This window comes from Cariama cristata, unplaced genomic scaffold (genome assembly GCF_000690535.1).
Source record: "Cariama cristata isolate BGI_N322 unplaced genomic scaffold, ASM69053v1 scaffold26949, whole genome shotgun sequence".
In the NCBI taxonomy this organism is placed as follows: Eukaryota; Metazoa; Chordata; class Aves; order Cariamiformes; family Cariamidae; genus Cariama; species Cariama cristata.
This window is the reverse complement of record NW_009636738.1, coordinates 7,546-17,328: the sequence shown is the minus strand read 5'-3', so window position 1 is coordinate 17,328 and position 9,783 is coordinate 7,546. Positions and strand designations below refer to the sequence as shown.

Here is a 9,783-nt window from a genome sequence, read left to right as displayed (position 1 = left end):
AGCGATTCAGTTGTCTGTCACTGCAGGAGGAAGCTGATTATGTGGGGCAGGTATTATTCTGACAGGCGATTTTTGATTTTTGTGTGACACCCAAGAGCGGTATAGTGTGCTGTGACTGACTCTGAATAGTAGCTGATCAGGAAAAAAAAAGGCATATTTTTCCTTTCTAGTCTCGGGTCAAGCTACAGGAAGTACACCAGGCTTGTAATTTCATAATTTTTAGCTTGTCTCTCTCTACTTGCTACTGGATGTGGAAATTCAGCTGCCAGTTCAGAAATATGGGCAGCACACTGAAAGCTAGATTAAGCGTACCTTAGTACCCATGCGATGCTGGCATAAGAGCCTGTAATTTTCTCACCTGCTCATCCAGTCTGTGGACTGCAGCAATTTCTTATTCCTGAATGCCGCTCCTCCAAAACTGCTCAAAGCGTTCACGTGGCCAGACATGCTGATTGATGCATGTATTTGCTAGAAAAGTTAATGAAAACTCCCAGCTGTCTGGGCTCAGTTAGGAGAGTTTCTCAGAAGAGGGTGTAATTTGACCAAATGTGAGAATTCTGCCTGACTGGGATGTGTTTGCTTTGCTTTAGTTTCCAACTTGACATAGGAAATAAATGTTAAGGCAAATTGAATTCTGTATTTTGCAATGAAGCTGTGTAATTCTGTATTTTATTTTTTTTTATTTATTTATTTGGTTAGGTTTCATCCAAGGTAGTTTTCTACCAGCTATGCAGGATAAAGAGGTTAGAGAAGCCTGCACTTTCTAGTCCTAGGAAGAGAATTAAAATGTCTGAACCGTGCTTCTGGCTGTAGTGCCAGTTCTTGGAAGGGCAGTCTCCTCAGCTGGGAAACAGGACATGATAAATATGTAACTAAGAAATATGCTTGTTAATCTGTGGATTGTTTGTCATGTGTAGCGCTTGGTTTTTGACAGATTCCTGCTACATTATGTCAGGAGACAGCGACTGCACCAGGACAAGTCCATCAGCGGGGTCTCCATCGGACAATGAGTTCTTGCCAGATCGGCCAAAGTATGTTTGCTCGCTGTCTCCTGATCTCATTACCAAGGCCCGGGAAGAGCTCCAAGAGAAACCTGAATGGAGGCTCCGTGATGTGCAGGCACTCCGAGATATGGTGTGCAAAGACTATCCTTCCCTGGGGACCTGCCTGGACGATGCTTTTTTGCTAAGATTCCTCAGAGCCAGGAAATTTGATTATGATCGAGCGCTTCAGCTCCTGGTGAACTACCACACCTGTAGGAGGAGCTGGCCTGAGGTCTTCAATAACTTGAAGCCGTCCGCAATAAAGCCTGTCCTAGAGTCTGGTTTTGTCACTGTGCTGCCTCGTCTGGACCCAGAGGGACGTCATGTTGTCTGCATCCGTCCAGGTACTGAAATGCATGAGTGTCTTTGCTCTCTGTCTTCGAGGTGTGTCTGGGCCAAAAATCTGTTTCCTGCTTTCCTGTGAACAGTGGTTGCTTACACAGAGTACATGGGTTCTCTTTGAAATTTGAAAGGCTAACTTGTGAAGGGAACGTTTGTCGTTAACCAACGTTATACCAGTTCCTTTTCCTCTGTCAGCAATAACTGCAGTTATGTCAAAATGAAAATGCAGTGAGGTGGGTTGATGAAACATTAGGTGATTCAAGAAAAATTAATGTGTAGTAACTCAAATTGAAACAGGGCTGCTGGCCTACAGTTAGAAGCTTGTAATTTGTTTTGGAAGCAAGTGGAGAGAGGAGCCTATGGCTTTGACTCCCAGGTACACAATTGGAGCCTTCTGTGTGCTTTTGGTGCTGCCAGGCTTGCTGTAAATTTGTCTTCATTCATTCTCCTCTTTTCCATTTACCTGCTTTCTTTCTGAGCTGAAACTGCTAATAAGCTGTGCTGGGTGGAGAACGGGGTTCTTAAAACCATTGCCTTTGCTCCCTGAAGTAAACATGAGTTGCCATTTATCCCTTGCTTAAGAAAGGCTGCTCTGAACTAGGACTGTGGCTATTTAAACACTAACTTTTAAGAGTCCAGGAAAATAGAAAATCAGTTTTTGGAATGTGTATTGTTAGCTTATATTTACTCTCCGACTTACCATCCATGTCTTGTAACCTCAGACAGATGGACACCCAGTAATTATCCGATTACTGAGAACATTCGTGCCATATACTTAACGTTAGAAAAACTCATTCAGTCCGAAGAGACCCAGGTGAATGGAATTGTAATCCTGGCAGACTACAAAGGAGTCAGCTTATCTAAGGCGTCTCATTTTGGTCCTTTTGTAGCCAAAAAAGTGATTGGAATTCTTCAGGTAAGACCTGAACTGGTGGGAAAATAAGCTTGTGCATTGTAAATGACTGCTGCTGTGTCTAGAGTTCTTGACTATGTCACCAGTAACTTAAGCATCTTAGCTTTTACTAGCAGAGGTAAAACATGTCTCTGCCCAACCAGTTTCTCACACCCTTGCCAACTTACCTCACTTGCCCCTTTTTTGACTTTTGCATCCCTGAACTAAATATGCACTAGAAATGCAAACTTTGGGTTGGAACACAAAAAATAGTTCTGCTAGCTAGTGATAAGGAAGAGAGCAAGCAGTGAATTACAGTTAGAGAGAAGACACCATTTTGCCTGAATGCTGAGGAATGGCTCATTATTTAAATGGTTCCTGTCAGCCACGATGGAGCTGACCACTGGGCAAGTGCAAGTTCAAGTACTGCTGCAAAAATTTTGCAGAGAGGACTTTTGAATGGGTGTGATTTGAGAAGGATTTCCATTCACTACCTGAAGGAAGAGAGGCTTCTTCAGCATAGGAGGCCACAAAAGACACAGTAATAAAAAAGATCTCCGACTAGGTGTTTGGAAGGAAAACGATGGAGAGCAAGTTAGAGCAAGTGTATAAGCAGAAGTGGAGTTGTACACAATAGGAAGGTGAAAGGAGTGAGGACTAACCTGGCCAAAGTGGCAGGAGGATCTGATGGTTTTAGTTGATCTACCATGCTATCTGGAGGAGTCAGATGAGGAAAGCTTCTCTTGAATGGGTTCATTCCCTCCTTACTTTTATTCTGGCCTGAGCTGGTTATGTTCTTTGTTGTATCTGTAGGGGGATAAGGAAGTATAAGGGGAATCAAGGGAGTTTATGAATGCCTGTATAAGAACTCACTCCTTTAGATTATGATCTAAATATAAGTCACTTAACTGTCAAGCCCATAGTTAATTTGCACAAATAAAGTGATGGGTGTCCTGCTGCTATTAATGAAAACAATTCACAAAGCAAAAGCTGAACTTGGGAAAGGACGTAAAGGTATGGGTGGGTGTAAACGTGTTGCATCAAACTTCCTGAGCTGTATTTCTTGTAAAGGTGAGCTAATTCACTGAAGCTCATAAGGAGAGAAATACTCTTGCAGTGCATGTTGTCTGCTTTTCACTCCAAGCATTGACTGCTTGCTTTGTATATGTAGAGCTGGTTATAAGGCAAAGAAACTTCACTGTGGCACATGAGACCTTATCATGAGCTCTTGCCTTGGAAAAATGTTTCTGCAAAGAAATTTCTGTAGCAGAAATCCCATAACTAACTGTTGTTTTAAACTGTCTTGTATGGGAGACACTGTGTGTTGTGTTGGCAGCAGAGCCTGTTTGTCTTTTGCAGTTAGCATGACAGAATAGTTGGAATGGCAGAAAAACAGCGATATTAGATGTCTTCCTTGTACAAAAACATATTTTAGAGTATCTTGGGCACTGAATCTTGTAGTTGAACACACCATTAGAACCAGCCTGCTCTGGCTCTGAGCATGGTGCACTCTTCAGAAGCTAGGGTCGTCACTTTGTAGCTGCATCTTTATCAGGGTTGGGAATACCTGAAAAACAGTGATTACCTAAGTGTCTTTGTCCGGGCAGATGGAGAATAATATGAGAAAGGAAGATTTACCGTCAGCAATATATTTCTTGATGCAAGGTTTTCTTTCTTGACTTTATTTGTAAGCCCATGGATCTCATCCTAAGACTGTTCCCTATTACAAGATGTGTTTCTGCTGCTGTACTGGTTTATGTTGGTACCTCAGATGGAAGTTTGGGAGCCAGTGGGTTGTGCTGGCAGTCAGTCTCAGGAGATTGTAAAAAAAGGAAGATGGCAAATGTGTTTTTTAAACCGCATTATAAAAATCTTCTTTACCCTTCAGGATGGATTCCCTATTCGAATAAAAGCTGTTAACATAATAAATGAGCCTCGTATATTCAAAGGCATTTTTGCAATCATCAAGCCTTTTCTGAAGGAAAAGATAGCAAACCGGGTAAGGATTTAGGTCATTTTAACATTAGTGTTAGTGTTTATAAGTTCCTTGCTTGGCCACTGCAAGAAAAAACTGTTGAAAAACTTCACAGCTAGAAAAATGTTGGTGCCATTTACTTGATCTAACTAGTCTTTACTGCTTTAATTTTTAAAAATATGCCTGTTGGGAAAATTCTTCACGAGAGAGAAGTTTTGAGGAATTTAATATTGGCATAACATTAATATGGAACTGTAGGACATATGCTATGTATTCAGGACATTAATTCCATCCCTGGGGTTGGATTATTTTGGCAAGTAACACTTTGTTTATGAGAGGGTGTCACAGGAAATCTGTGTTGCCCCTTGTTCTTCTCCCTTATGCAAGCGTCCTGCATGGCAAGAGTATTCGCTCCATAGGACTGAATGTAGTTGCAAACGATGATGCTTTTTTTTCCACAAGGATAAGTACTTCCAATCCCATGAATGAACTTGGGGACAAGCTGAATTTGGAACCTCTGCATAGACTAGCAACTGTCAAGTCTGTCTTTCTGGGATTTAAGCTGTGCGAGACTTGGATTGTCTCAAGACTTCTTTCACTATTGTGTCTAACTGCACCTGCCCAATATTGTATGCTGCCACTTGCCCATAAAGACATCAACTATGAAATCTGCTTTTTAACTCAAAATAATCTTGTTAGTTTACTGTATTTGCTGTAAAGTGTTTGATATGCACTATTAAAGCTATCTTTTGCTTTCTTCAGTTTTTTCTTCATGGCTGTGATCTGAATTCCCTTCATCAAAACATTCCTCCAGTGATTCTTCCTGAAGAGTACGGTGGTACTTCGGGGAAGCTGGACATCTCTGCATGGAATGAGCTGCTGCTAGCCTCTGAAGAGGACTTTTTGCATGATTTCTCACAGCTGGTTCTCCCATGTGACAGCTCTCCCCATGACATGCTAGTGAGTGGGGATGCTGATGAAAAGCAGTGTGATGATTCTCTGAGAGGCATGAAACCTCAGCTCTATTACTGTTATTAACAAACCAGTGAAGGGACGTTTTCCAGTGTAGTTAAGATCTGTTCTGATAGGTGATGTTGTGAACTCTGCCTTACTCCTAAACCTGCAGTTTAGGAACAGACCGCTGAGGCACTTTACACTGTAGAACCAAAGGAAGCTGAAGAGGGCACAATGGGGGCAGGGCAGAGTTCGGGGAAGATAAAGGCAAAGAGCACAAGTTACGTAGATTATTTGAGGCTCATCAGCCTCTGTGAGAATGATGCAAACTGGCCTATTCTTTCTAATGATACAGAAAAAAAATATTGCAGGATGGTAAGCTTGATAGTTTCTTATCCCCTCCCCACACAGATGAAAAGTGATGATGATTTACTAGCTTTGTGACCATCTGTTCTCTTCCCCTTCTGCAAACACCAGTAATCCAAGACAAGAAGATTGCTTTTGAACCCTGCAAAATATAGTTCTGTCAGTGAAGATTGCATAAAAACATGAAAGTCTAACTTGGCCTGTCCTCTATCACTTGGTTCAGATTGTGAGTTGGCATTTCTGAAATATCTCAATGAATATTTGTCTCAATAATACAAAACAAAATTTTCTTATCCCTGAATATCAGTATGGAGATCATCTCTGAAACATCCTCACAGTAGGAAGAACAATAACTAGTGGATTAACTACTACAACATCTATGCCAAGGCTTATTATAAACAGATGCAATCTTCATTTTCAGAAAATAGGAAGTTTTTCAGATCAAGTACTAAGGCTTTTGATTAGATAACAGCTTCAAATAATGAAGTTCAGGACCAAATAAGAAAAAGTTGTCAGCCACCTTCCCACATTGTCAGTTGTTCTTTTCTTCATCTGATTGTGATGAGGAATTGGGTAACTCACTCTTACCTAGAATTGGTAAGGCAACTTTGTAGCAGTTGGCGTATGCTGTATAGGAAGGCAATACTTTATGCAAGACAGCAAGGTGCTTCTTTAGCTTGTTACTTTGGGCAGAATTTGAGTCTTAAGTCTGTGAAACCAAATGCAGACAGGCTGTTTGAAAGCACATTCTTAAATTTCCTGGTATTGTAGCATTTTGTTCACTCTGCTTGTTGGCTCTTTTGTGAAACGTTACAACTTTGTTTTCAACTTTGTTGACCTCTTTTGTCTTTGGTTGTCATGTTCCTGTATGAAGTTAGACTTTAATCATCTCTGTAATATTTACCCATAGCTTGTATGCCTGTGCTTCTAGGTCTTTGTCTAGAGACAGAACTAAAACTCGGATGTCAAATCAGGGTAAGATACCCATGTCTAAATAAGCTGTTCCCACTCCCCAAGTTCAATCCGTTTAATGGTCTTGAATTAGAACTGAACTCTCAGCACGCTCTTTGCACGTTTTTCTGCACTATAATAGTGTGGTGATGGGAAACCTTACTAGGACCAGGAAAGCACACCCTGTTACTTCAAGGTGAAATATTTCACTATTTGGTGAAAAAGAACATCCCTTCTAATTGGAGACTTATCTCTGGAGCACTTTCTCTGGGTGAAATCTTTATTTAGTGCCAAGTGTGATTATAGGTACCAGTTGTGTTTCTGTAAATATAAAACTAAAGCATCTTGAGGGTTTCAGACATTCATTTTTCAAAGTGCCAAACTCTGTTTTGAATGGCTTTCTTCCTCTCAGTCCCCCTACAGCATGACTGCACTGCCAAAAAGAGACTCCTCTACCACTGTAATGACTTCCTGATCTGGCAGCAGACCTCATCCTGGAACTAGGGGGTAGCAAATACCAAACCTGTCATCCAAGTGTTGTAAAAGGAAACTGGGTTTTGAAAAGGGGTAAACCATGAAGCTTTTTTCTGGGTGGTCGTTCAGACTTTGTGGGAGCAGGGAACTCATCACTTGAAGTGTTTTAGATTAAAGGTGGGAAGAGATTAATTTTCCTTACTGAATGTATCTGATTTTTTCCTACCTTTATAAGCCAATTCTTACTCCTCTTTGACAGCAGTTACCTTTAGTGTGGGGTTAAAAAAAAATCCCTACCGTTTTCATCTACTGAAAATAAGGTAAAAGAGTACTGCTAGCCACTTCCTCATTTCTGACCAGAACGTGCTGTGTGTTTTGCAGAGATTAATTCAGTTCTTTTTGCCACCTAGCAAGACAGTAGCACACAGCACTGGGACTTAGAAAGGTAAGTGGCTGCCCACACTGTTTAACTGCCAGAACATAGAGAGTGGCGGTTATGTTGTTTTAGTGCCTCTTAATTCCAGCCACAATGTACAATTTAAAAAAAAAAAAAAAAACAAGCAAAAAAACCAAACCATTTTTCCTAGAAGTGAAGGCATGACTGGTATTTGATACTCTTTCCTTAATTGTGCTGCAGAGTTTGAAGTGGTGGTATTTTGACAGTTAACGTATAAGAACAGCTACTTGTGATTCCCTTATGTAACTATTAGAGTGAGGTTGAATATTCAAAATTCAATTTAGTGTCCTTCAAAAAGAAAAAAACCCCAAAAACTAGTGGTGTTCAGCAGAAGGCTGAGGGACCTCTACAGAAACCAAACCCTTTTTCAGACTTTTATATTCTCTTGCATGCCTTAAATTGTAGGCAAAATAGATCCATCTCTCCCTCCCCTTTTCTCCTCTGCTCACAGACAAACTAAGAATAAAACATATGATTTAAACATAATAGATAAGGCTTACCTTATCAATGCTGAAAAAAGCCTGTGTTATGCCTCCAGAACTTCTTTTTCTTACAAGGTGGCTGCTGGGCAGTTGATGTCAGGATGCTTGAACTAAGCCAGGCTTATCTTTATCAAGCATCATTCCTCTTTCTTGGCTTTGGAACTCAGACAGAGAAGAGTTGCAACTTCATTGAGCTGCATCTCTAACCCTTTTTGGTTCGTAACCAGTGCTTGGCTTGTCTTATAGAAAGCACAGCTCTGTCTTGTATGTGCCTAACTAACTACTGAGCTGAGAATGCTCTTTGAGCTTTAGCACTTACTAGCAAAGAAATCAGTTTGTTCCCAAAATTTATCATGTCAGTATTTGTAAAAGAAACACTTGTTTTAAGTATAGAGTCTCCTTATCTGCAAGTTAAAAAAATAGATAAGAAAAGCTTACATGTTAGGGGCTTTTTTGTGGTGTTTTGGTTTTGTTTTTTTTTTTACAGCACTGAAACCGATCTGTTCTTTTTTCCACTTGAAATAACTTTGTTTCCAGAGGTTATATGCCTCATGCAGTACATAAGCCATCCCTGCCAAATCCAACACGTAATAAGAAAGATACTTGAACTGCTTTGGGCAGCCATGGCTTCTGGCATTAAGTGGGACAAAAGGTAGCTGCATACTGTACATAAAAGTACTTGAATTTATACTCTTGCAAATGGGTGTTACAAACCCTGAGGTATTTTCAGGAACTGGGTGAAGTATTGTTTTTGTTAAATCTCATTTTGGCATGAGTTAGTCATAGTGTTATTCAAACTAATAATTTTGCCTTTTCTTGTATGTGGGCCTAGAGGTGTTGGGTGGTTAAGTGTACATCTTATTTTGACAAAATTTATTTTTATATTGCATTTTATAAAATGGAGTGGTCAAAATGTGTAATTTTATGATGCATGACTGGGTGATTAAACATATTGTAACAGCTGCTAATTTGATACTTTAAATATGTTTGCCTTGTGTCGTGTTGGGATATTTTACTGTAAAAGTCAATAGCAACATATACTTAGTTCCCTATTAAACACATGTGCAACTAACTATAATTGCCACAGAGTTAGATTAGAAAAAGGCATTGCTTTCTACTGCAGAACTCAATTTTACTTAACAACTGTACCTGAGCAACTTCAAGGAATAGGATTTGACATTCAGAGGATCACATGGAAGATGCTGTTTGTTTCAAAAGAAATAATTGTGACTTACTATTTGCTGCATGGATAAAACATAGTCACATCCAACTGGACACTGCAGCAGCTAATTAGCATTTCAATCACCAGACAGTGTTTTGCATTGGAGAATAACTGCTGCTTCTTAATGCTTCTCAACAGAGCTGGGACAGTTTCAGTAGTTGCTCTGCTTTATTCAAATGAGTTTACAGTGCAAATGCCTTAGTGCCAATAATAATTTTGTGTACATTATTTTTATAAGCATATTAGACAAGTGAAATCAATTAGAAGCTCTACCTTTCTACCATCATCGTAAAGTTGTTCAAGCTAGCCATACACTTACCACTTGATCTTTGGCAAACATACTAAAAAAGAAGTTGCCCTAGAAATTGCTTCTTAGAAAGGAATTGGTTAGCCAGTTTTTCAACCTTAAAGTTCTGCTCTTTTGGTAAGGAATAAGGGAGGTTTTGCCAAAGAGGAAGGTAAGTATAATTTAAATTAACTTTTGCAGTGGAATGTAGAAATTGAGCAGCATGGCTTACACTTCCAGGAACTGAAGCGTTAGTGCAGTATGCTGAATATAAGTGTTCTTTAAAATATATTACTTCATATTTAGCTAAATGTTACTTCTATTCAATACAAAGGTTGT

General features: G+C 39.8%; 1 protein-coding gene across 2 annotated transcripts; it reads left to right on the top strand.

Annotated features, from left to right (window-relative positions):
* The first annotated feature begins 939 nt into the window (after positions 1-939).
* On the top strand, positions 940-5,459 carry TTPAL (tocopherol (alpha) transfer protein-like). Of its 2 annotated transcripts, none has more exons than XM_009708035.1 (4): positions 940-1,387; positions 2,108-2,301; positions 4,166-4,276; positions 5,015-5,459. In XM_009708035.1, exons 1-4 carry the CDS (start codon positions 949-951, stop codon positions 5,288-5,290), a joined length of 1,020 nt encoding a protein of 339 aa, XP_009706337.1. In that variant the 5' UTR covers positions 940-948; the 3' UTR covers positions 5,291-5,459. The 2 variants fall into 2 exon arrangements, with proteins under 2 accessions (XP_009706337.1, XP_009706338.1); XM_009708036.1 differs by having other exon boundaries at positions 949-1,387; positions 2,108-2,199; positions 5,015-5,290.
* Positions 5,460-9,783: the final 4,324 nt, after the last annotated feature.

Coding starts and splice junctions, on each gene's coding strand:
- TTPAL (XM_009708035.1), top strand. CDS start 949: ATGTCAGGAGACAGCGACTGCACCAGGACAAGTCCATCAGCGGGGTCT. Junction 1,388..2,107: donor TGTTGTCTGCATCCGTCCAG/GTACTGAAATGC, acceptor TTGTAACCTCAG/ACAGATGGACACCCAGTAAT. Junction 2,302..4,165: donor AAGTGATTGGAATTCTTCAG/GTAAGACCTGAA, acceptor TTTACCCTTCAG/GATGGATTCCCTATTCGAAT.